At 36.1% G+C, this 27,992-nt stretch overlaps 1 protein-coding gene across 1 annotated transcript; it reads right to left on the bottom strand.

Moving 5' to 3' along the window:
* Positions 1–189: 189 nt before the first annotated feature.
* On the bottom strand, positions 190–27,314 carry LOC120628246 (probable peroxisomal acyl-coenzyme A oxidase 1). Its single transcript, XM_039896528.1, has 14 exons — positions 27,199–27,314; positions 26,548–27,015; positions 18,230–18,389; positions 17,277–17,445; positions 15,501–15,624; positions 11,786–12,030; positions 9,667–9,827; positions 8,873–9,035; positions 6,380–6,570; positions 5,479–5,631; positions 4,437–4,542; positions 3,561–3,713; positions 2,955–3,071; positions 190–2,085 (listed from the first exon to the last, which is right to left on the bottom strand). Exons 2-14 carry the CDS (start codon positions 26,663–26,665, stop codon positions 1,942–1,944), a joined length of 2,004 nt encoding a protein of 667 aa, XP_039752462.1. The 5' UTR covers positions 26,666–27,015; positions 27,199–27,314; the 3' UTR covers positions 190–1,941.
* Positions 27,315–27,992: the final 678 nt, after the last annotated feature.

Genomic DNA, 27,992 nt, shown 5'->3' on the forward strand with positions numbered 1-27,992 from the left:
AAATAAACGAAGTGTTCATTTAGGAATAGCACCTACTTAACATCTACATACCTATGGATACTTTCACAAGCTATCCGAATTTCTGTAAAAGATTCGAGGCTGCACAATAAGGAGCGTTTAAACTAGATTCATTGAAATAAAACAAAGAATAACAAAGTAAATAACAATATATTTTATTTATTTATTTTCACAAAATCTCATCCCATTAATATTTATAATCAAAATAAACTAATACTGGTAATCTCTTTCTAAATTTAGTATGGAATGTCTTGCAACCACCACCACCATCTAAATTCGATAAAATACATGTTACACATTACATACACACTTATTATGATTACTTAAATGGTATATTATAATATTTTACACATAATGTATTTTTATTAAAATTATAAGTATAATGTACTTGTCATATCAAGTGTAAATCCATATAAAAGTTTAATTTTACGCTTAGTGACTGTATAGATTTAATATCTTTGCACTCAATTAAAAAAACCGAGATAATGACGTCACCGGCCAGGGATAAAGAGTCTGGTCAGATAGGAACGGAATTCAACATGCTTTAACTCCGCAAAATTTGTACCTAGGCTGCCAGCCTACTATTTTGGTCACTCTTTGAAATTGAGCAGGTACACATAGAGAAGTAAGAAAAAAGTAAAAAAAGATGATCAACAGGCGTGATTATCATTTGAATGGCATAGACACCGAATAAACTACGCTCATTATGAAAAAAAATAATTAAAAGCATTTCATTCATCAGCAATCATATTGTCATGTTTATGTTTACTGACTATTAAGTCAGTATTATTAAATAAATTGTGGCCATCACTAATTACTACCCAAAGCACCGGTGCAAGAGTCACAATAATAAAAATATTAGATATGCTCACTGAACAGAATTTTTTTATAACTTAGTCTGTCAAATAAAAAATGTCTATGGTAATTCCTATTTATAATTCATGTCCCAAAGTATAAGTTTAGTATTAATATATACAAAGTACAATATTAAACTTTAATTACCTATGCATAATGAGTGGTAACTTGTTACATTTCTGGTAAAACTTAACGAAATTGATGACACACTGATTACAATCAAAGATTTAAATGTAAGTATATATACGATATGCATATTGTATCAAACATAATACTTTGTATAGATTATACGTTTGTACAGTCAATTGAGTTTGGAATTTGGCACAATTAGTTATTTTGAAATGAAAACTTCTTGGGCCGCATTGAGTGACTTTTTGCAGGGACTAAACTTATGGTTATAAAAATCGTGTCATCCTAGTGTGGCGTGTTATAACAGAATGACCTGCGTACATGTCTTCAATGAGGTTTTATATTATGCAACAAAGATTAAAATGGTTATATATGCGCTGCTTCAGTTTCACATGGACCAAATGTGAGCATCGTGAAGTGAGTCCGCGAGTACGCTCACTCATTTGACATTATTGCGTCCACTGACGGCTGTGCTGTGGCTATGCAGTTTGACGTCTATTCCTTATTCAGTCTATCTATACATGTATTACATTACGTTGTTATTTTCAAAAAGAAAAATCCATATGTTTTTTTATAACTAACAGCGTTCCTAAGTAACTTATTGACAGATGACAGTGATTATTGAAAACTGTCGTAAGACCGAATTGCATTATGGAGATCACCCTGTATAAGTCATATACGTGACTGCCAGACTATATGAAACACGGTTACGTCAAAGTAAAATAAAATTAATCGCTCTTATTTTAAGTTCTAATTCGCCCACACCTATGCAGCATATTAGTACGTTATTAAAATTAAAAATTCGTAGCACGGAAATAGCGACTCTAAAAAATGAATAATAACGTCCAATTTACTTTACCAGCGCATATCTATGGATTTAAGCTATGGATTTAAGCTATGGGCATAAGCTATGGGTAACAGTAGATTTATTTCGCACAATCACAGTTTTCCCTGCATCAATGGTTTAAGGTATTTGTGAAAACTTTGGTTGACGGGTTCCGCGTTGAGTGGACTCTTCATCGCCTCTTCCATTAGTCGCTCGTACGCGCGACCGTCGTACGCGCCTAACGCCGAGTTGAGGATCTGCCAAAGTGCAATATTGAAATTAAGACATTGATCAATACGCACCTAATATAATAGAGATGAAGAAAAAATACACTTTTTTTGTATAAACTCAAGCAATAAATAAAGCACTGTCTATAATCTATGGGTTACAGTTGCACCTTCTTAGATTAAGTGTAGTTCTAAATCGAAATTTAAAAAGCGTAAGAAATAAAAATAATGGTAGATTCGTAGTTTTTTTACTGAATATAACTAGAAATATAAATATCTTTTGGACGGTATTTTTATGGACCGGGTTTTCAATTGCCAATTAATTATTGCCTGGTACATATTTGACTTTTAGGCAGTTTTATAACAAAAAAACTTCAAGTTTTAAAAATCTCATCATCATATTTGACAGCCGTCTGTCGCAGTAGGTAGCGACCCTGCTTTCTGAGTCCAAGATTGCCACAGCTGGAAAATGTTTGTGTAAAGAACATGAATGTTTTTCAGTGTCTAGGTGTTTAACCGTATATTATAAGTAGTAAACGTAGCTTTGATATGGGTACAAAAATGACTGATGAATATTTTTATGAATAATATACATAAATAATTATAATATACATATAAACACCCAGTCATTGAAAATCATTCATGTTCATCACACAAACATTTTTTCAGTATATGGTGGATTACAGACAATTTTAAGACTCCTCATTTACACATAGTAAAATGAGGATTCTTAAAATATGTTAGGTGACTGTTTGTTGCAACTCGTCGTTTAAATTTAAATGGAGTGTGGATGTTTGTAAGATGGCTGGGTGTTGCATGGTTCGGTGATTGGGTGTCGGTTGAGTAGCTGTTTAGTGGTCGAGTTATGGTTGAATGGGTGTTGATTTAATCGGACTCACCTCATCTCTAATGTCAAATGCATCAACAAGCCCGACGGCGTTGGGTCGCACCTTGATGAGCAGGTCTTCATACCAGTTCTGAAGCTGTTCAATATCACGCTCCGATATCGATGTAAACTGTGCAAAACATGTTTTATTTGAAAGGCAATCAGTGTTGGCAATTGGCCTGTAACTTTTAAACAGTCGATAATTGACGGTCGCATAGGAATCTCAGAGAGACCCAGTGGACAGTGAAGAGTTTTGCTCTAAGTAACATAATCAAATGAGTGATAAGAAGATTCGTAAAACAATCCAAGAAACAACCTGTAAAAGTAAAAGCTTTGTATTTGTATGTAATGTATTCCATGGAATCGAAAAACTATGCCAGGGTAAAATTAAACTTATCGATCCCGTTTTAAAGCTCAAATTAGTTGACACCTATAAAACTTGCGTTCTCGCTGTTGGTGTTGGCGATAGTGTTAGAGTACATATTACAATTTTTTTATTTATTTAATAGGAAATCGACGCAATTTCACTGGATACAGATTTGCAATTGATCAGTTATTGAAATGCCATAATTGAACACGAATTTTAACTAAAGGTAACCAAAAATGTGAAGATCCTTACCCTCAACAAATCTCCAATGCGTTGCAAAGCCCAGTATACTACGTACAGGTCGCACAGTTGCATCAACACTTGCCGCAATTCGGGCGATACCGTCTTCATTTGCTTCTCGTTCTCCTTATAGTAAGTCGACAAGAGAATTGCTCGGCAATGGGCCTATAATTAAATCAAATTAAATTAAAACCCTGTTGACATTTTCCTATTATTTTCCCACTTATGGGGCATCAGAGAAATATTAACTGTAATATAATAAAAAATTACACCAAAATCAAAACAAAGTTTAAAAACAATGGAAGGTTTATCATACTAATATTATATATTTCAAATTGATATATTTCTGTTTGTTTGTGCTTCCTTCATCCCCTAACTAAATAACCAATCAACTTTATTTTCGGTATAAAACGTTTGACAATATTATGTGTTATAGGGTGCTTCAAGTCGAAGAAGTAAAAGTATCAGAAAATATGTAAATCGAAAACCGTTAATACTTCTGTCTCTGAGACTTATCTGTGAAACCGAAACGCTAATAGTTTTTGAGTAAACCACTGCCATAGTTTTTACTGAAAATAAATCAGATACAGCTCTTAAATCACATGCAAAAGTAAAATCAAGTCCTGTCAGTTTAGGCACTAACTTACTATGCACGTGTCGGTCTTTTATCTTCAAAAGGGTCGTCATAAGTAAACACTTAAGATTGTTTTGAATATCATTGTTTGGACAAATAAATATGCTTCTTTTGATTTAATATTTTTACAGGGTGATTCAGTATGAAATACATTTGTGGGTGCATACAAGTAACAGTATTTGGTACTTCCGTTACACGATGTATATGCGTTAATGTATACTGTTAAATGTGTTAATTTATATAAAAAAACATACCTCAGACGCCGAGGCGAGTTGTACTGAGGTCATATTCCACGCGTCTTCGTATGACATGCCGTTGTTTTGACGTTTTTCGATTTGAGCCACGCATATGCCGATTTTACTGTTAAAAAAAATTTGATTCTGTATTAATGGTAGTAAAACTGGCTACTCGGAGGTTGGTGCAGGAACACGCTCAGAGTTTCGTTGGTTAAGATTACACCTAGACCAGATATAATATATGTCTGCTACAGGGGGCGGCTCTCCTCCCAGAATGAGACGAGTTTAGGCGGTAGTCCGCCACAAAGGCCGAGTGCGGAATGGAAGACTTTACACGCCTTTGATAACTTTATAGCGAACTCTCAGGCTTGTATGTTTCCTTAAGATACTTTTTGAACGCAATTCCCCCTAAAAGAGAGGCCGAAATCATACCCAGACAGACTATAACCACTATTGGCTTAAGTTAGTATTGTACCTGTGTTTTATTTAGTGTTGTTTTTGTTTATAATTTCATTTCTGTTAGGTTTACAATAAAGTGTATTTTCATTTTCATTTCATTAGTTATTTGGTAGGTTCCCGATTCAAACAACCGTTATCCATAGATCCAGCAATTCCTCGAAAAGATTAAAATCCCACTGCTGAACACAAGCCGTGTAGTAGAGCCCACCAGACCACTATTACTGTGATTATAACTGGGACCGAAGGCTTAATGTGCTCTTAGAGTCACGGGTGTTGCCACCCCTAACTACCTAGCTGCGAGCTGGTACTACAAAATTTCCAGGCCCTACATGTGATTCCAGTACTCCGTAATCCATCGTTGAACACGCTTAGCCCGGACCGCAGCAGTAGGACCGGACATCAGAAGTGGGATTGTACATATGACTCGAATCCTTTACAAAATCATACAGATTTTTTTTGCGATGTGTTACGACATATAAGTTATAGCATTAGGGTTCTGTGATATCTATAACCTAGCTAGGTTTTTAAGCAGATTTTTGATTAGGAGTAGGATAGGACATCAGAAGTGGGATGTGGATGGTGAAATGTTATAGTAACTTACCCGGAAGCAACCATGTGGAATCCTTTGACAATGCCCTCGATAGTGTTGTCCCACGGTGGTGACCGGCGGCCGGCGCGAAGTTCGCCCAGATAAGATACCGTGGGAGGCAAGCTGTTACCCGCTGCGGCTTGTTGCCACGCTTTCACCAAATACCTGTTCATAAAAGTACGATTAATGTTTATATAAACTTTCATCCATATTTAACACCCTAAAGAGCCTACTCGATAGACTTTCTCAAATTTTGGGCTATCAAATGCAACAAAGATTTTGCAACCACCTTCCATCTGATGTGTTTCCAAAATACAATCTAGTGTTATTCAAGGGGCGGACACATAAACTCTTAAAAGCCGGTAACGCATAGGTGGCTCCTCTGGTATTGCAGATGTTTATGAGCGGCGTTGATCTCTTAACATAGCCCCTCTTAACATTAACCCGCTATTAACGTTAGAAATCTTATGTCTGGAACTACCAGTCGGATTTTGAAAATCCAGTCCGAGTTCCATTAGTTCCATCGATAAGCTCAGTCAAACTAAGCAACAAACACAACTAAGAAAGAATTCTAGGTCTGATGCATAGACTTAACTTTACAGTATTTTTTTGATTTACACCATTATTTAGTTATATTAGTTCAGATAAATATTTTGGGATATTAAATAATTGTTAATGTTACACAAAGTGACATTGATATGTTAAAGCTAAGCCATAGTAAAATTTACTGCAATGAAAAACGTCAAAAATGATTTATGTGTAATAAAATGTGTTATAGTGTGTTATAGTGTGTGTGTGTGTACGAATGACAAATATACTACACTAGACACTACTTGCGACGAATGAATATTTGTTTTTTGTCTATGTTTTAATTGCAGTGAATTTTTGTATTTTGGTGCTTAATGCACAGTACCTGGCCGTCTGCAGCAACATGACGGTGTTCTCTCCCTCGTAGGTGCATGCGGCGGTCACTAGCCCGTAGGTGAGCGGCAGGTTCGACGACAGCATGTACCCGTGGCCCCCGCAAGCTAGTCGACACCTCTCTACGCACTTCGCCGCGTCGTCTGTGCTCACAGCCTTGAGGCAGCAGGACAAGGCGTGCAACTGATAAGGAAACAAGTGATATTGAGCATGGAGCATCGAACTTCCAGCATGGCTTTCAAAGTGTCGTTTATGCAAGTTTAGTACGTCCCGTATAAAGATCGCCAGTGTCTTTTATGTAAGTTTAGTACGTTTTGTGTACTGATCGCAAATGTCGTTTATGCAAGTTTAGTACTTTTAGTACTTTTGGTGTACTGATCGCAAGTGTCGTTTATGCAAGTTTAGTACGTTTGGTGTACTGATCGCAAATGTTTTTTTTATGAAAATTTAGTACGCCTCGTATACGGAAAGCAAGTGTCTTATATGCAAGTTTAGTACGTTTCATATACAGGAAGCAAGTGTCGTTTATGCAAGTTTAGTACGTCTCGTATACTAATCGCCAGTGTCTTTTAAGTAAGTTTAGTACGTCTCGTATACAGGATGCAAGTGTCTTTTATGCAAGTTTCAGTACGTCTCGTAAACAGGAAGCAAGTGTCTTTTATGCAAGTTTAGTACGTCTCGTATACACGAAGCAAGTGTCGTTTATGCAAGTTTAGTACGTCTCGTATACTGATCGCCAGTATCTTTTATGTAAGTTTAGTACGTCTCGTATACAGCATGCAAGTGTCTTTTATGCAAGTTTAGTACGTCTCGTATACAGGAAGCAAGTATCGTTTATGCAAGTTTAGTACGTCTCGTATACAGGACGCAATTGTCTTTTAAGCAAGTTTAGTACGTCTCGTATACAGGAAGCAAGTGTCGTTTATGCAAGTTTAGTACGTCTCGTATACTGATCGCCAGTGTCTTTCATGTAAGTTTAGTACGTCTCGTATACAGCATGCAAGTGTCTTTTATGCAAGTTTTAGTACGTCTCGTATACAGGAAGCAAGTGTCTTTTATGCAAGTTTAGTACGTCTCGTATACAGGAAGCAAGTGTCGTTTATGCAATTTTAGTACGTCTCGTATACTGATCGCCAGTGTCTTTTATGTAAGTTTAGTACGTCTCGTATACAGCATGCAAGTGTCTTTTATGCAAGTTTAGTACGTCTCGTATACAGGAAGCAAGTGTCTTTTATGCAAGTTTAGTACGTCTCGTATACAGAATGATAAATGGTGAATCACTAAAAATAGAGAATTCCACAGTTTTTCTGGGCGTGACCTTGGATAATAAGCTACAGTGGGGTGCCCATATAGATTCACTAGAAGGTAAACTAAGCTCGGCTGCCTACGCAGTCAGAAAAATTAGACAGATTACTGACGTTGAAATAGCTAGGCTTGTTTATTTTGCGTACTTTCTTAGTGTTATGTCCTATGGAATCTTGTAATGGGGCAAAGCAGCTGATATCGAAACTATATTTATATTGCAGAAAAGAGCTGTACGGTCAATAATCAATATATAAACTTAAATCACGCGAATCCCTCCGTAAGGAAATAGGCATACTTACTGAAGCTTCACAATATATTTATAACAATATAGTATTTGTAAGACAACAAATTAGTCTTTATAAACAAAAAGTGGACATAAACAGTCGACTTACAAGAAATGGTCATAAATTAGTGTCCCCTGCATATCGTCTGCGAAAGGTACAGAAGTCATTTGTGGGATTGAGTATACGCTTTTATAATATGATTCCTAAGGTGATTTTGGAACTGCCAATGCATAACGACCGACGCAGCCGACTGGCGCAGTTGGCAGCGACCCTGCTTTCTGAGTCCAAGGCCGTGGGTTCGATTCCCACAACTGTAAAATGTTTGTGTGATGAGCATTAAGTGTTTTTCAGTGTCTGGGTGTTTATATGTATTTTCTAAGTATTTATGTATATATAATTCATAAAAATATTCATCAGTCATCTAAGTACCCATAACACAAGCTACGCTTACTTTGGGGCTAGATGGCGATGTGTGTATTGTCGTAGTATATTTATTTTATTATTATTATTTATTAATGCATAAGTTTAAGGAATTTGTTAAAACACATTTATTACAGCGAGGTTACTATACAATTGATGAATTTCTTAATGACAAGGTTGCTTGGAAGCATCAGGCTCCGCTTTCAGCTCTCACAACATAGAAAAATGAATGTTAAAATGTAAAATGTAAATTGGTGATATTGGAAAAGAGCAACTGCTGAGTTTCTTGCCGGCTTCTTCTCGGTAGAATCTGCCTTCCGAACCGGTGGTAGAGCCAATACAAACAGAAAGACTTGACGTTTCAAAAGTGCTTATATTAGGCCCACTTGAAATAAATGAATTTTTAATTTTGAATTTTAGAAGGAGGCTATGTTGTGAGATCCCTTCGGGTCTGTATCTTGGGTTGATTCACTTACCTCAGGCAACCTCTCCATGTCTCCAGCCTCCAGCTCGGCGGTGACATTGTTGTACATGAGCCAAAGCCACTCCGCGCTCATGCGGAAAGCGTGCACCGATGCGATGCCGACCAGCAACTTGTGCTGCTGGGTCAGATAGTCGATGATTTGCGGTTCGGGCTCACTGGCGATGGCAGACAATACAGTATGAATATCATCATTTTCATTATTTGGCGGCCGATTGGCGCAGTCAGCAGCGACCCTGCTTTCCGAGTCCAAGGCCGTGGTTTCGATTCCCACAACAGGACAATGATTGTGAGATGAACATGAATGTTTCTCGGTGACTGGATGTTTATCTGTACATTATGAGTATTTATTTATAATATTCATAAAATTATTCATCAGTTATCTTAGTACCCATAACACAAGCTACGCTTACTTTGGGACTAGATCGCGATGTGTGTATTGTCGTAGTATATTTGTTTATTTATTTATATTTATTATCAATCCATTGACTTCTTACCCAATAAGCTATCACTGTTTCTATTATAAGAATATAACTAAAGAATTTACCCCAAATTTCAAGTGTAAGGAAGTTAAGGAAACTAAAATACTAAAATCATATAGTCATACCAAATATAACAACAATTATCAGCCTCAAAGTTGACAAAGACTTTACACGCGAACGAAATCATAACCGTTCCGTTTACCTTTGCAAGTGTCGGAAAGATGGATTTTTTTATGATGTTACAAAATATTCTCGTCCGTGTACAATATGGCTTCAAACGAGTTATGTATGCCTCGAGCTCACTCACTTTGGCTTTGGCTGCGACTGTCTCCTCACAGCGGAATACCGCACGGCGATCGTGACAGCTTTGGCCATATACTTGCACATGTCGTTCACGAGCATCACGCGCACGAACATCATGGTGCCGTACGCGAGCTTCGAGCTGGGCGCGTTCACATACGTGCCGTCCTGGGGACGAATGAGAGAACTGATAAATGAGTGCATGAAAAGATGCATTAAATAATACACTTTTTCTAAAACATGCTTGGATATTTAAGCGCTATTTTGACAACATTCTTATATAAAATTTGCTGTACTGGTCAATTACATGCCAGCTGCGGCTGGAAATAGTTTTATGAAAATAATCTCTCTCTGGTGATTTACGAGGCCAAATAAATTACATAGTTAACTTCGTAATAACTATGTAACAAATTAAAAAATTTAACGATCTTTCATTCCGAAACATGGCATCCAAGGAGGTATTTATGTTTATCAAATTTCGAGTTGGCTTGCAAATAAAAAGCTGTTTATTAAAAATAGCTATATTTTTAAACAAAAAGCACTGCCTAGGTTCTATTTCGTTTTAATTTCTTCCTGACCTACCCATTTTACTTTGACGATGCAGAGTTTAATACTCAAAAACGACTCCGCGATTGCGAGCTAGCAAATCTTGTACTAATGCTATAGAAGTTTAAATCTTCCAAAATGAGTGCGCACTATTGAAGTTGTTGGAGATACATTTGAAGTTAATGATTTCGCAAAAATTAATATAAGGTATGCTCATAACCTAAACTGCGACTATTTTTGGATACCAAAAGAATCCATCTTAATCTAAATTCAAAAATTCTAAATTAATTTATTTTAAGTAGGCCTAATATAAGCACTTTTGAAAAGTCGAGTCAGTCTGTTTGTAGTGACTCTACCACCGGTTCGGTAGGCAGATTTAACCAAGAAGAAGCCGGCAAGAAAGTCAGCAGTCAGCAGTTGCTCTTTTCCAACATCTACAATTTACATTTCATATTTTAACATTCATTTTTCTGTCTTGTGAGAGATGAAAGCGGAGCTGGATGCTTCCAAGCAACCTTGTCATAATCTATTAGCTATTGACAAAAACGAGGATTTTACTTTTAGACTAACAAATTAAGCAATTTTAGTTGACTTAACATTAGAGGCCTTCGTTTCAATACGGGGTCACCGACTCGCCATGAACTAGTCGCAAGACATGAATATTCAAGTGGCTTATTGAAAAAATAAACTCAAACAAGTTACGAGTGAAAATAATACGTAATGGGTAGATGTTTCCGCATCTATGTCATTAAAAAAATATATATAAAATACAGTCTGTGGTTTCTAAATCACTGCTTTGCCTATTACTAAGACTCCGCTGTCCGTTCGTCTGTCCGTCTGTCACCTGGTTATATGTCAAGAACCGAAGAGACAGTTGAAATTTTCACAGATGGTGTATTTAATTAAATATTATTATCAATTAAATATATTTAATAATATTTAATTATATAATTGCTGCTATTCCTAACTAAATATTTATGTGGACACCCATATAACAGAATAAAAGATTTTTATAGATAATATAATCAGACATTACGGAACGTGCGCGAATCCGACTCGCACTTGGCTGTTTTTTTATTTCTATTGAAAAAACAAAACAAAGCGCTTGAATGTAAACTTTGACCGTGACAGATGTTAAGTGATCGTGCAGCTAAATATTATTCTCTAGAGAAATAATCAACAATATACAATATCGAATTAAAATTAAAAACGCAATATATATTTTTTTAAATGGCATGTCATAAATATTAACAATAAAAATAAAAAAACAATAAAATAAATTAAAAAGACAAAATAAAAAATTACAATGAATAATTATTAAATAAAAATACGCACTCGGTACGTAAACATAACGAGTGCTTCCAAAACGGGTTATTTTTGACGAACTTTTTCAGTTTGCTAGGTTTAAGAGGAAGAAGAAGAAGAAAAAGTCTTTATTGCACATACAAATATAAAATCAGGTTAACAAAAAAATAAAAAATAAAAACTATACATATGCACATATAGCTTTGGCAATTTGGCGAGGATTTGGCAATAAGCAATTTACGCGAAACAGAAACTAAAATATTAAGTTTACTTACCTCCAAAACCTTTGAATTCTTCATAAGCATGTGATCCCTCGGTATTCTCACTTGGTCGAAGCCAAGGAATCCGTTGTTGGTGCCATTCATGCCAAGCTTGGCGCCAATCTCGCCGACCTTAATGCCACGGACTGGCATATGGGTTTCTTCTTCGCGGAGCTGAACGATGAAGGCGTGGATTCCGTGGCACTTCCCTTTGGTGTATAGTTGGGCCATCACGATACAATAATTCGCAGTATGTGCCACTAGAAATAAAACACGATTCATACAATTTGATACAAATAAAAAGATTCAAAAAAGGTTTTTTTTTCGGCTGAGAGCGCTGGTTTGAAACGTGATGCCGATGTTGTCGACCTCCCTGCCGCAGTGGTGAGCGCAAATCTTGTAAGAGGTACCGGGTCCAATCTACGGCGTTGGCGATTGTTGATAATTAATATTTTGAGAATTTCCTCTATATCTACCCATATACTAAGATTAAAGCAACCGTTACGACATGTGACTTCTTAAGTTTTTTTCTTCACCCGTTACTCGTATTTTTTCGAGATAATGGGAATGATTAACTCACTCGTGGTGGACATGCTATCCCTACTGGGCGCGTTTGGAATGCTCGTAGCTTTAGTTTTGAGTTTACGAATGTAGTTATTTCACTACTGTACATATTTTACGTAATACAAGCATCAGAATTGTCATCTCACGTATTTGATATAAATAAATATTTGACTCTAGCTTTTGTTAATTAGCCATTCTTTTAATTTCGCTACAAGTTAGCCCTTGATCACCATGTGGTAAGTGATGATCCATTCAAAGATGGTAGCGGGCGTGATGATAAGTTATATTACACCCATACTGTTAATAGGCTGTTACGCGACATCGTACCTACCGGAACGCTAAGTCGCTTAGCGGCACGACTTTTTCGGTGGGGTGGTAAATAGCAAAGGCCGAAGCCTCCCACCAGACTAGAGAAAATATCCTCTGCCTGGAATTGAGCCCGGGAATTCCAACTTAAAACCACAACGCTCAGCGCTTCGCTAAGGAGGTCGTCAAAATTGGTCAGAATTGGTCACAATCGGTAGACGCCCATCTATATAAATGAGGTGATGATCAGACCTTTAACCCATACCCTGTCCTTATCTCTTTCTGTATGGCATTAAATTGGAACAAACACGATTAAAAACAACGTAAATAAATACTTTATCAATGTGCTAGATACCTACGTATGTTTTTATTATCTTACTGCTTTGGTAGCAAAACAAATTTAGCGAGGTTCATTGTACAGAGGGACCCGCCATACATAGGGGGCCAAACCTTGGCGAGAGAAAAGAGAAAATAAGGCAGTGGTCCTACCGCCGACGATGAACGAGAAACGAGTAGATATTATTGACGAGTTGGCGATCAACGGGACGCGAGTTTGTAGTTTAGGTAGTTTTGTCGTCGGGCTATAAGCGAGTATGCAAGTGCGACGAGCGATTACTCGCGCCATTCATATGCTACGAAATACGAAAGCTCGTGTCTCAACGACAAAACTAGTAAGGCGAGTAATCGCCGGCAGTGTAAACAGTCAGAGAGCAACTTTAATACGAGTATATGCATCTCTTTCACGGAACACGGGATGTACATTTATTGTGCGTTTCTTGAGAGAGAAAATCGCCGATAGTTAATCGTTTTCTCGCCGGTGGTCGGACCACTGCCTAATCATCAGTTATCTAAGTACCCATAACACAAACTACGTTTACTTTTAGCTAGATGGCGATGTGTGTATTGCGTGTTTAGGTATTTATGTATTTATTGAAAGAATCGATACCTTAGAAACTCAGCAATATATTAAGTACTATGGTTTTTTGTCAACCTCTCTGGCACAGTGGTAAGCGCTGCGGTTTTATAAGTGGGAGTTCTCAGATTCTATCCCCGGTAGTGGCAAATTGGGAACAATTTCTGAATTTTATCTGATGGTGGAGAGTCAGTGGATAGTCGTATGGGAGGCTTCGGTCGTAGCTAGTCACCGATAGTTCAGGTACGATGTCGCATCGAAACAGATTAGTGATGTGTTCAATTTAACTGCCATACATTCATTACTAACTACCTGGCCAGTTATAAACTTGAATTCGTTGTATAAAACTATTAAGGTTGCCCTATTACAGCTTATCTTAATACTTTAATGATAAATTACTTTGATTATTATAATCAAACGGATTTGATTCAGGGTTATAATTACTAGTATGTTCTACTAATTGTTTTTTTTATTTTTATGTTTGTTTACCGTTTTCTCCATCAATTGCGAACCTTATTTAAATATATTATCTATTACTAAAATAATTACCATTTCAACTGACGTTAACAGGACAAAAGTCATGAATATAAATAAATAAATAAATAATCGCTGTAAATAGGAAAACATTTCGTGCTGCAGTCTAGATTTCCCATTTAATTAGCGATTCACGATGACTGTGTTCATGAGAATAGTTTTCCCTTAGTATGAATTTGCACATCTCAATAACGACGGCGGTGTTATTTCTATAGAAATAATTGAAGGACCAATAATATGGATGGTAAGTGGACACTCAAGCAGTAAGCAGTAGTTATTTTACCTCTAAACGTTTATCATAAAATGGAGAAAATGGAAAAAGTTTGTGAGATAGCAACATTCCGCGGGTGTGCAGCGAGACCTGCTCGACGCGTTTTCTCAGTTTCTGGACACAATGCACTGCATGCAATAATGGCTGAATGAGGATTCTGTATATTCTTAATTCTGAGTGCGAGGGATATGTGCTGAAAAGTGCCTGTCTGTGTCCTTCAATCTGAGGCGTAGTTGCTAAGCCAGCAATGCTACTTGGCGACAGAAATACTGCTTTGCGGTAGAATTTACCTCTTTACGATTTTGTCAACACCGTTTGTGCTGTAATACCACTCACGTAGTTAAAAAAGTATGTTTTTCTTAAGATTCTTTCTAAATGCCAAGCTATCTTTGCGCTAAATTGCATCAAGATTCATAAACACAAACACAATTCCAATGAGTTTGCTATCAGTATGAGATCATTATTAACTGCTTTCAACTCAATATCACTGACTGACTGACTGACGTTATCGTGTTTCGATACTCGTAAACCATTAACCGTTGCGACGTGCAACTTCGTACTAAGGGTAAAGAATATTTCTCAACACACAACTTGTTGTACTGTATTGTTTATTTGTCCTAATTAAACAAGCCGCTATGTAAACTTAACTGTAGATTTTATTTGTTTATTTATTAATTGTATCTTTTTGCTTCAACATGGTACATAAACATTCATGTTAAGCATTAATTCGTTAAAGTCGTTACATTGGATAGAAGCAGGCGTTACTTTGTGGAAATCCATAACATATTAGAAAATTAAGCTTAATTTGCTATAGTCCGCGAAAAGCAATTGAATCTGTATTTATAATTTCTTATGATAATTGTTAAGTCCTTTGGTAAGTGAAGTCATTGTAAAGTCAACATCTCCTGAGGATGCTCCGGTTTCGGAGCAAAACGTGCGTACAGGGTAGGTACATTGCCGAAGATCTGTTTGGTGTGGAGTATAAGGATCGAAGAAATTATAAATATAAATATCCACGTATCAGAAATGTGGATAAAAAACGTTTATTAATTACATATGTTCATTTGGGAATGTAAATTGTTAAAAAAGCAAACGGTAAGATTGGAGGTTATAAACGGTAGCAAATAATGTCGCATACTTACATCCACCGGGCCACCATTTGTAGGCGGTGAGAGTAGGGCTGTGTAAAACGAACTCTTTGGTACTGGCGTCGTACGTCGCTGTCGTTTCCAAACCCCGGACGAAAGTTCCGTGGCCCAACTCGGTCTGGCAAAATAAGAAAATTTTACTAAACTTACTTAACTTAAGTACTAAAAGCAACATAATCACTTCGACCGATAGACGTCCACTGCTGGACAAAGGTATTTTGTAAAGCAGTGGCGTTTTAGTACCCATAACACAAGCTACGTTTACTTGGCCAGATGGCCATGTGTGTATTGTTGTAGTAAACTTATTTATTTATTTATCACTTGCTTCAACGGTAAAGGAAAAATATCGTAAGGAAACCCGCATTTTCTCAAAGGTTATGAATCCGCAAGTGGCGGCGTGCATTTAGGGTATAAACAGGATATAAACAGGGTATATAAGACTATACAATACTGTACTTAGAAAATATAAAATATGAATGCGCAAGTGGCTAGATTGCAGTGGCGTGCATTTAGGGTATAAACAGGATATAAACAGGGTATATAAGACTATACAATACTGTACTTAGAAAATATAAAATATGAATGCGCAAGTGGCTAGATTGCAGTGGCGTGCATTTAGGGTATAAACAGGATATAAACAGGGTATATAAGACTATACAATACTGTACTTAGAAAATATAAAATATGAATGCGCAAGTGGCTAGATTGCAGTGGCGTGCATTTAGGGTATAAACAGGATATATATAAACAGGGTATATAAGACTATACAATACTGTACTTAGAAAATATAAAATATGAATGCGCAAGTGGCTAGATTGCAGTGGCGTGCATTTAGGGTATAAACAGGGTATAAACAGGGTATATAAGACTATACAATACTGTACTTAGAAAATATAAAATATGAATGCGCAAGTGGCTAGATTGCAGTGGCGTGCATTTAGGGTTTAAACAGGGTATAAACAGGGTATATAAGACTATACAATACTGTACTTAGAAAATATAAAATATGAATGCGCAAGTGGCTAGATTGCAGTGGCGTGCATTTAGGGTATAAACAGGGTATAAACAGGGTATATAAGACTATACAATACTGTACTTAGAAAATATAAAATATGAATGCGCAAGTGGCTAGATTGCAGTGGCGTGCATTTAGGGTATAAACAGGGTATAGAAGACTATACTATAGCGTACTAAGATAAAATAAATAAAACCTCTAATTCGAGTCATAAACATAAGGATAGGCATTGTAAGAGATTAAAAAGCCTACCCTTAAGTTATTATAACACGTACGTACTGGAGATTTTCTTCATTTTATATCATCTGCATATCTTCTATGTACGCCACTGCCAAAGTGGTGGACTAAAGCTCATAACTTTCTAGTTAGCTAGTTATATAAGCATTTCAGGGTATTCATTGTTTTTGTGCATGTATGAAGTGCACGCCAATACGCTGGACATAGGTCTTTTGTCTTCTCAGTCGGTTATCTCTTGTCGGAGCGGTTGTGGTCGTCACTTAAGTGTTGTCTACATGTTGCAGGACGTGCTCCTAGCAGGCCCTGTGAAGTGTTGCTCTTGGTTATAGGCGATGGTTTTCCACTTATCCTCAGATGGACCATCTGCTGGGTCCGTCTAACCAAGTAAAGGTTTCAAAATCCAAATTCTTAAAAAAAAATCGGGAATCGAACGTAGGATCGCATGATCCATAGCATAACATTCTAACCACAGACCATCGAGGCATTCATTCAGTTGGAGGACTTGTCTATCTACCTACCTGTGCATAGGTTCCAATAATGTCAAGGTTGAACGCTCTGCCGATCCAATACGCCTGTTGCTCCACAGTGCCCTGCCCCATGATCGTGGGTATGAACATGACATAGTGTAGAGTCAACGGGTTGCCGTCACCAAGTATCGCCGCTCCTAAATTACCACCTAAGACTGCCCTGTGGACAAATAAAAGCTTTCTTCTTTTAAACTGTTTCTTTTTTCTCTAACGTCTTTTTTCGTTGTCTCTAACATCCATCGGTTAGCCGAGCTATGTGCCCCGCCCATTGTCACGAGTACGAGAGTTAAGTCCTACCTTATTTTATTTTCCTACAATTTTATAGGGTATTATGAAAATCAAGCTTATTTTGCATGTTAAGACATTAAGAAGAAGAAAAAGAAATACTTTATTGCACACAAACAACAAAATATACAATAAAGAATAAACAAAAGAACAAGTATTGTAGGCATGCAAAGGCGGCCTTATTGCCGCAAGCAATCTCTTACAGGCAACCTCTGGCAGAAGGAAAAGCTGCAAGAGAGCGGGATAGTGCAATTATATATAAATAATAGTTAATACATATATATTCTAAAATAAATAGACATACATAAACATAAATATAAAATAAGTAGAAATTATTTAGGTATTTAACAATTATTCAATGTAAAGTCAACATCTGAGGATGCTCCAATTTCGGAGCGAAACGTGCGTAGAGGGGATTGCCGAAGATATGTTTGGTGTGGAGTATAAGGATTGAAGAAATTATAAATTAGACAATACAGATTCTCCTGCTTATCGCGGAGTAAAGCAAATTAAACATAATTTTCATAATATATCATGCCTGCTTATATCTAAAAGAGTACATGCGATTCAAGAACAATGGTTAATGGTTATGAAGCCATGATCTTGAGGTTTTCCTGATCAAAAATATCGCAAGGAAGTCTGAATTAAATACAGCTTACAGGTAATTCTCCATTCCAGCGTTTTCTTCCTCTTGCAGCTTGCGTATCATTTTGAAGAGCAGGCATGCCTTTTTGACTGCCAACTCATATTTTTCCTTGTGGCTTAAATATACTGACGGCACCGGTTCTATGTGTATGCCCTCTTTCAGTGCCATCTCCTCTGGAACAAGAGATACAAGAGATATTGGCTGGTAATGATGTTCATTATCTAATTGGAGAGCCACTACAGAGCACGATTCCTTGTCTCATAATAAGAAGGGTAGAAGTGGACCTAAGTCCATTACGCTGGCTATGTGCGGATTGCTAGACTTAACACGCTTATGAAAACATTGTTAACTACATATGTGGGGAACTATCCACAGGCAAGCAGGTTTCCGCGAGGTCTTATATCACCTTTAATGCAAATCATGTTTGATTGCTTTACTTTATATTTGAGATTACTGGCATATGTGATAACAATGTATAGACTACTAGCTGTTGCCCGCGACATCGTCTGCGTTTGATTTTGTTTTTTATGTGGCATTAAATTTTGTTGTAGTTCTGAAATTTATTAAATTATTCAGTATCGCTAAGTCTTAAATGAGGGTTTGCTGCTGTCCTCTATCTCCAACCACAGTTTAGGCAAAATTAAACACATATTATAACCTCTATAGTACTAAAATAATTATTTAAATCGGTTATAATATGTCGGAGTTATGGTGTAAAATCGTCAAACACTTTGATCCCCTCTGCCAAAGGAACCGAGCTCAAAATAAAAATCGGGATGAAAAGTATCCTATATTACTTCTAACACTTCCAAGAATATGTGTACAAAGTTTCATGAGGATCGGTTAAGTAGTTTTTGCGTGAAAGCGTAACAAACAAACTTACATTGACATTTATAATATTAGTAGGGATAGGGATAGGGATACATACAATAACAATGTATCACTAATACATTGTTGTATGTATAGGCACCCGCGGGTGTCGTATGAAGCGACTAAAGGAAAGTGACGTAGAAAGGCAGCAGCGTTCTCTGTGCTACTACGATCACCAATCCGTCTGCGCAGCGTGGTGATTATGGGCAAACCCTCCGATTGGGCCTTAAGTCCAACATTCTACTGTTATAGGCTGTTGAAGAGGAGAGTGCGAGGCTATAGTTACCTATACTTATAATAAAACTGTAACTGGAAGATTTCTGGACATTTTATATATTTTGAAAATTTTGAACCGGGGGATGCTTTATAATCGATACTGAGTCCGAAACAGATTTTTATTTAATTTTGTCTGTCTGTCTGTCTGTCCGGGCATCACGTGAAAACTACTGAACGGATTTAAATAAAATTTGGTACAGTGGTAGCTGGTATTCCGGGTCAACATATAGGATACTTTTTATACCGATAAACAATAAGTTTCCTCCGGGAAACGGGATGAAATTTTTTATCAATTTTACTTCATAGCTTCCTTAAATTTGAACCGATTTTAATAATTCTTTATATATAATAATTTTTTATTTGAAAGTGTATATTAACAAGCATGTATTGTATAATTTTAATGAAGATCTGATAGATATTGTCGGAGAAAAAGGACATAAACCTTCACAAATAACAGTAGCAAGGCATATGGGATAACGATCGAATGCATGCGTACCATCCTACTAATAATATAAATGCGAAAGTTTTTGAGGATGGATGTATGGATGGATATTTGTATATGTATGTATCAACTAAACCAATGACAACTTACTAACTCTGTATACCAAGTAAAATAATAGTATGTACATAGCCACGATGATTATGATGTTAGCATCAGATCTATTCTAGCTTCTCGATTGACTCATACGCGGACGATTCGCGAGGGTCCGCTAGTAGATTGATATCACTGTGGTCTTTAGTGGGTAAGAGTTCGGCCTCTCTTTCAGAGGCATGCACTTCAAACTTTCCGGAGTTATGTGCGTTTTAATTTAAGCAATTTAAATATCACTAGATTTAAATTGTGAAGGAAAACATCGTGAGGAAACCTGCATACCTGAGATTTCCATGATGTTCTGATGTTCTCTTCTACGTGTAAAGTCTACAAAGCCACACAGAGGCAGACTATACCCTTCTTATTCTCAGAGGAGACCCGTCCACAGTCCACCACGCTGGCCATGTGTGGTATGATATGCTTTTATACCGTGCATTTACATAGTAATTCATAGCCATACGTCACTGCCCAAATATCACGTTATGAAACACCAGACCGTAACAATGTGGTGCTTACTGTAAAAAAAGTCTTCGTCATATCAACCCTCCCTCCCGCCATCATTACAGCGTCTCCTCCCACAGTGAGAAGGGACCGTAGCCCACCATGCTGGCCCATGCGGATGGTGTACTCCACACACCTTTGAGAACATTATGTACTCTCAGGTATACAAATGACCTCGCGATGTTCTCCTCCACCGTTGAAGCAAGTGATATTAAATTACTTAAAACGCACATAATTTAGAAAATTAGAGGTGCGTGCAGGGATTCGAATTCGGCCCCCCAAAGTGAAGTTCTACCCACTGGGCTATAACCGCTTCAAAGTATAAAAAAGCAAAAGCCTTATAAAATAAAAATGACTTGGCAATAAAGTTCATTTGATAGTTGTAGGTAATGAAGATTTCGTGTATATTTTCCTCCGTGCATAACAATTTATAGCTATAAACATATAACATCCATATATAGAAAACGGGGAAAATCAATATGCACTGTTGAGAAATAAAATCAACCTTCAGCTTTACAACGGTAATAAACCATATCTATAGGTACGAAACAGTAAAAGCCTAGTAGTTAGGACTTCGGCATTCCTTTGAGGAGACAAAGTTCGATCCCCGGCACGAACCTGTACCTTATCAGAATAATGTGAAATTTGACCTATTAATTTATTTAAATACCGGCACCACATTTTAGCCATTTTCATTTGATTTCGGTGCAAGTTAACGCATTCTTTACGATTTTAATATATTTCATTGTAGACTCATACTTCTATAAATAGCACTATGTTAAAGATAAATTATTTAGGAAGCCAATGCCGTTTACAGAATCATGAAAGGTTGGATGGATATTTTTTTATACGCATTTCCCCAAAAAGAGTCGTAAATGTAAAAATTTAAAAAAAAAGAACGGCTTCCAAATATGAACTTTTTGAAACTGACATTTAGATTTTTGAGGATGGATTGACAGGTTAAATATCACTTGCGTAACGTTAAAGCTAATCAAGACGCCAATCTCACTTGGCATCTATTATCTATTTAACTGCACCTATTTTCCCTCTTACTAATATTCAAAGTCAAAGTCAAAGTAAAAATATCTTTATTCGAGTACTCGAATAAAGATATTATATAGGTCGCACTTTTTATGCGTACATAAGAATTACACGGTAGTGAGATGATGGCGATAACCACATTCGTAAACTTAAAACTAAAGCTACGAGGTTTACAAACGCGTCCTGGTCTAAGAAGAAGCCCACAACAAACTTAGCCGGGTGTTTTTTTTTATCACAATCTCACAATGTCATTTAAAATTATTAGAAGAGCAACCTTTATACTATAACTAGCTGTTGCCCGCGACTTCGTCTGCGTTTTTTTTTAAAGTATTCAGTATCGCTAAGCCTTAAATGAGTATAGTAGTATATAGATATATATATATATATATATATATATATATATATATAACATGTGACTGTCAATTAATTAAAGACAAATAATTTGCAATAAAATAAAATTGCGACTATAATTAAAGATATAAGCTATCCTATCTCTTAAGTTGGACCAGACTGCTGACGTTATGCCAATTTAATTTAAAATCGGTTAAGTAGTTTAGGAGTCCATTGAGGACAAACATCGTGACAGGAGATTTATATATATTAAGATAGGACTTTTCTATAATCTTACGTTTAATACAAACTTTGAACTTTTTAAGAGACATCTCCAAAATGTCAATGGGTAGTTTATTGTAAAATTGTATGCAATTTCCTTTCAACGAATTATTAATTTTATGTAACCTAGTAAGAATATTGCACTGTAAGTTTATTCTTACTTCTAATGTTTAAATTATTGCAGTCACATTTTTCTTAAATTTAGAATGTTTTTATGAACGTACATTAAATTTTCAAGTATGTACTGACTATAAACTGTCATTATTTTAAAATCTTTAAATTTATCGGATGATCTTTCAATGACTCTCTCGAGTCGGACCCATTTTGTAGATCGAACGAACGGCCCTCTTCTGCTGACCGAAAATAGTGCTAATATCAGCAGCATTACCCCAATTTAAAATTCAATATGACATAATGCTGTGTAAGTAACTAAAATATACCAGTCTAGCAGTTTCTACGTCGGTCATATGGCGTATCTTCTTTATCGCATAGGCAGCAGAACTAAGCCTGTTCGATAAATTATTTACATGAGGGCCCCATTGAAGTTTAGAATCTAACGTTATTCCTAGAAAAACTGTCGTATCCTCCAGTTTCAGTTCCTCATTATTAAGTAGTACAGTGGTTTTCACGTGTTTAAAAATATTGCATGCCTCCATGCCCGAGAGTTTGTAATGTTCTCAAAGGCGTGCGACGTCTATCAATCCGCAATTGGCCAGGTGGACTACAAAAAAATAAAAAAATAGCCTTCGAATTTTGAGAAAAGAACCATGTATTGTATATTGGGTTGGGCCCAGTATTGGGTTCGTAACGGTGATGATATTACAAGATTGCGCCAACTGTTTATGATTGTTTTTTATGACCAAATGACGTCATATACCTACGTCTACGTATTATAAGCCTGCATTCCTCTTTTTTGAGATAGAAAAACTATGCTGCTCATGGTGGACGGGCCTCCGTGGTGCCTGAGATTTGATTATCATGATCATTCTTTCCATAACGCTGAGAAAGATGAATTATTTATTTATTTATACTCATTATTTGTACACCACTCAGAAAAACGAGAAAAAAAAAAGAACAAACACATGAAGAATGAAGCAGGATACAAAAGGTTGCCTTATCGCTAAGTAGCGATCTCTGCCAGGCAACCTTAGGATTAGGAAAACTAAAAAGAAAAACGAATAGGTGGGGTACACTATTTAGTACATACATACAAATATCTACATACTAATACATAAACCAGACTACATAAATATAACAATACTATTGATAAATATTAAAAAGAAATATACTAATACATATTTTAACATACATACATATATAATAATAGTCGTCTTTACCGAGCGAAATAATGAGCCTTAACAGCATTTTTAAATATGCCCACTGACTTAGACTGTTGTATGTTCAATGGGAGTGCATTCCACAATTCAGTAGCTTTGACATTGAACGAATGTTTATAAAACTTCGTGACGACAAACCACTTGAACGATGATGATAATCATATCAATACATTTCTATGATGCTTATCGGGCTGGTGTTCGAAACGGCAGTTTTGGGACAAATCTGTGTGGTGGGTCTCTCAAGAGGAGTATGTATGGAATAATCAAGTCTTAAGTTTTATTTGGGATAGTTTGAACCGGTTTTAAAGGAACATTATAAGGAAGGTAGATAGGGGACTTCGAAACGAATGTTTTAAGCTACTTTACACCGCGGGAAACGGGAAAAACTAATTTTACGCGGACAACGGACAAAGTAGAGGATAACCGCTTGGGTAAAATCATTATTTGATACTCGTTCTGAGTTCTTTCGGTAACGTTAATCGCTATGACGCAGAAATAACAAAAAAAACAGATTATTCTTGTGGGCGTTGGGCGACATTCAAAGCATGATATATGTATGATATTTTATTCGATAAGATGTTAGCGATTGAATGCGACCTCATACGTCCAGAGTCAAACGTTCCACTGTTGGGCACGGGTTTCCTCATACTGGAGACAGGGATTTTCGCCGTTGGAATGCGGGTTCGCGTGTTTTAAAGATTAGAATCGATTCATAATAATACTATGATTATTGTCACATGTAAGTCGATTATATCACTATCATGTGAAAATAATTATTACAACAGTATTTTTTATGATAATAACCCGAGCGAAGGCTTATTAATTATTAACATGCTCTCTGAGACACGGGTCTGAAACAACGTGAACTCTGCGCTAGTACCTTTTTATTAGTTATCGAAGGCTAGTACTGACAAAACAAAAAGTTTGAGGTCCAACTTAAAAATCTAATCCCTCGATGTTGTGTACGACATTGATGCTAAATATTAGATTAATTTATAGTAGTGGCTTTTAAGGATTTTTTTATCAAAATATCTTGAAATTCTGCACAAATGAGAGCTGGTAAAAAATTTGCAAGCACAAGGTAGAAAAAGTTGGGTCCTTCGTTAATGAGCATGGGTTTGGCCGTAGTCCACCTCGCTGGCCAAGTGTGGATTGGTAGACTTCACACGCATTTGTGAGCATTATGGAGGGCCCTCGGGCGAGGTTTCCTCACGATGTTTTCCTTAACTGTTACCAAATGATATTAAATTGCTTAAAACGCACATAACTCTGAAAAGTCAGAGATGTATGCGTGCCGGAGATCTAAATCGGTCCTCCCGCATCGAAAGTCAAAGTCCTCACCAATACGTTATCGTTGCTTCTCCATTGCAATACTAAGTGCCGTGCACTTCATATATGCACAAAAGCACTGCCTACCGTGGAATACTTTTAAAGCTCGTATAGGCGGAGGATTTACCCAAGTGTTGTAAACCTTGTGCACGCCACTAGCAATACTCCCCCATCAAAATCGGTTCAATCATTCTGGTGTGTCTGTAGATTTAGCAGTTCCATTATAAGCATGGGCAAAGTTAAAAAAACGCGTTTGTTATGCTCGAAGTATTTAAAATAGTTATTACGAAATCACAGATAGACTAATTTACTTCCATGTGTAGATGGCTTTTTTCAATGATTGATTTTAATGAATACGACAATTAAGCTAATTGTCATATATATAGAGAATATATATGTCTTAGGGCATGATAAAAGTTGAACTTTGAGTGTGAGTAACACCAGTAGCCTAAGATTCGCTCGCTCGTACATCTGTAAATCATACATCTTCCAAAAGCTGCAACTGCTAAAGAATAATACGCAAATTTGAGCTCTAATGAAATATGAATAAGATCCACTTTTCTCTAATGTTCAAGTATTTGATGCTCGAAAACCATTCCTCTTTGCGAGCAAGCAATTCTTGTACTAAGGGTACACTCACTTGTAAATGGAAAACTAGGAGTAATAAAATAAAAATAAACACCTATGTCTTATGAAATCAAATGTTGAAAGTATGCTCTATACTAAATAGAGCATACTTTCAACATTTGATTAATTTGATAGGCCAGAGGACAGGATTTCAGCCTCCCATATGGGTGGTCTGAGTTCAAACCCCTGTTCAAAACTTTTCTGATTTACATAACACAGAAAAGTTAGGTGTGGGTGCAGGGGAGTTGCTTTATCTGCAAAGGCAAGGCAAAGGAGCGTACTGAGAAAAATATTCTTACTCCAGGGACAGTTAATAACATGAACTACTTACTCTAAATAAATATATCGTCCTATCATTAAAATTTGGTTTAAAAAAGAAAATTTCTGTTCTTGCCAATGGAAACATAAAACAAAACAATGTACCAGTAAATTCAACCTTTTCATTATTCAAAATTCTTCAAATCTAGTAAAAAATTATGATTTTGAAATGAACCTCCCATTTCAAAGCCTTTATCCTGTTGATATACTGAGTTAAGTCTCTTGATAATTAAAGAAACTATCATCTTCACTGGAATGCTGAGACATTGGATCTAAATAATATCTAAACTCTACACATATCAACGTCATCATCATATCAACCCTTTACCGGCCCACTGCAGGGCAAGGATCTATACAGGCCCAGTGCGGATTGGTGGACACAGATTTATAGTCATAATGATTGTAGAATGGTATTGGTTTTGCTGCTTTTATTGAATTTCAAACTTATGAATCTGCAAATGTAGGCAATTCAAATGTCTTTTGCAATGTTATAAACTTGTTATGATAGATAGCATAACTGCATTTGTTATTTCGAATAGAAATTTGGAACTTTCTTAAAAAAGGTAAGTAATGCAAAGTTTTACAAAATTCAGAATCCACATTCTTCTATGATCATGATGAAATATTTTGTAATAGTTATTTTAATTGATTACTGTATCAAATATTTTGCTGCCAAAACAAATGTGAACAAAGAAAGATTTACAATATTCAAATCTGTCTTAGAGCAGTGTAGTATTAATAGATAAATTTATAGATTTAAGCTCTATAAATTTATCTATTTTGTTTACACAGTTTGTAATATCTAAACAAACAGAGCACAATAATTACCTCTTTTCCTTCTCTCTTCAGTTTTTTCAATGCCTCCATCAATCCAGTGTGTTAACTCTGTTATGTTGAAACTGCACGAATCCCTTTCTCTTTGCAAATCCACATTTACTTTCGCCATTTTAGATAATTATTATGATTTTTCTCAACAAACTTTTACTAGTGATATTATTATTATTAAAACAATAACCCTTGTATTGTAAGACGTATTTATTGTTAGCAACAGAGCATTGAAACTTGAAAGACAACAATACAGGACTGTGTTCAAACATCCACTGAATTTGTCGTTCTGATTACAAAACTGGCTATTCAAGTTGAAGTTAGCTCACATAAACGTGTCGTGTCGTGTGTATTATGTAGTCACTACCACTGGCACTCGGCAGTTGGTAGTGGGTTCGTCGATCGCTTTTATAGAAATCTCAACACTAGAGTCAGATAGCTACGCGATAATTAAATTAATTACGATTTTATCTGAAAGAACGTTGAAATTCTTGATAAGTTATAATGATAATCCTTATGATACAGAATCTAATTTTATTCAATTTAACTATTGAGTAATATTCTTTGTCATTATTGAATTTAAAGTAATTATTTTTCGTTAAACCTATTTGTATTTAGTTATCACTAATGGTTAACAATTTTAACCGGACTAACAAGAGTGGTATGTTAAAATACAACTCTTAATTAATTTCGAACTTCAGTATTTTCAATATGATAAAATATATATCCTCTCAATAATGTATTCATATGTTTTTTGAAGTACAACAGTACTATAGGTATAATTGCAGTCTTTGTTTTGAACCACATTCCTTCACATTTCATTTTCTGCATTGTCAAATGTCAATGTCAAACTCAACAGTGAACTGCCAAATTTGTGTATAGTTAGTATGGAGGGTAGAGGTAAGGAGAGTCATCTTATATGGGAGAAAAGTTGAAAAAGTGTCCTGACACTGCGATAAATTACGTTCTCCATACTTACGTTGTACAAAATATTGTGGTAAATATAACCGTACTTCCTTGTTTATTTTTCAAGCCTACTCTAACAATATTTGGCGCTTCTTTTAAGAGTTACCTTGATGCAAATGTGGTGCCATCCTAATTTAATACATTTTGACGACCATTTTTCATATACACAGATGATCCTCCTTACCTCTACCCTCCATAATAGTTAGTTTGTCATTACTGTCACTTTTACTAAATATAATTACATCTGTGACAGTCTACCATTTATGAAAATTCCTAATGATAAAGGTTAGTAAATAAAATAAATAAATAAATATAGGTACTAAGATAATACACACAACGCCATCCAGCCCCAAAGTAAGCGTAACTTTTGTTATGGGTACTAAAATGACTACTGAATATTTTTATGAATTATATACATAAATACTTGCAATATACATTAATAAACAATGAAAAACATTCTTTCACAAACATTTTCCAGTTGT

This window comes from Pararge aegeria, chromosome 2 (assembly GCF_905163445.1).
Source record: "Pararge aegeria chromosome 2, ilParAegt1.1, whole genome shotgun sequence".
NCBI lineage: Eukaryota > Metazoa > Arthropoda > Insecta > Lepidoptera > Nymphalidae > Pararge > Pararge aegeria.

Excerpts from the sequence above, each read along its gene's own strand:
- LOC120628246 (XM_039896528.1), bottom strand. The coding sequence starts at position 26,665 with ATGGCGAAAGTAAATGTGGATTTGCAAAGAGAAAGGGATTCGTGCAGT. Across the intron at positions 15,625-17,276 it reads TTATTGGAACCTATGCACAG|ACCGAGTTGGGCCACGGAAC; the intron begins GTAGGTAGATAG and ends TTATTTTGCCAG. Across the intron at positions 3,714-4,436 it reads AACTCGCCTCGGCGTCTGAG|GCCCATTGCCGAGCAATTCT; the intron begins GTATGTTTTTTT and ends ATTTAATTATAG.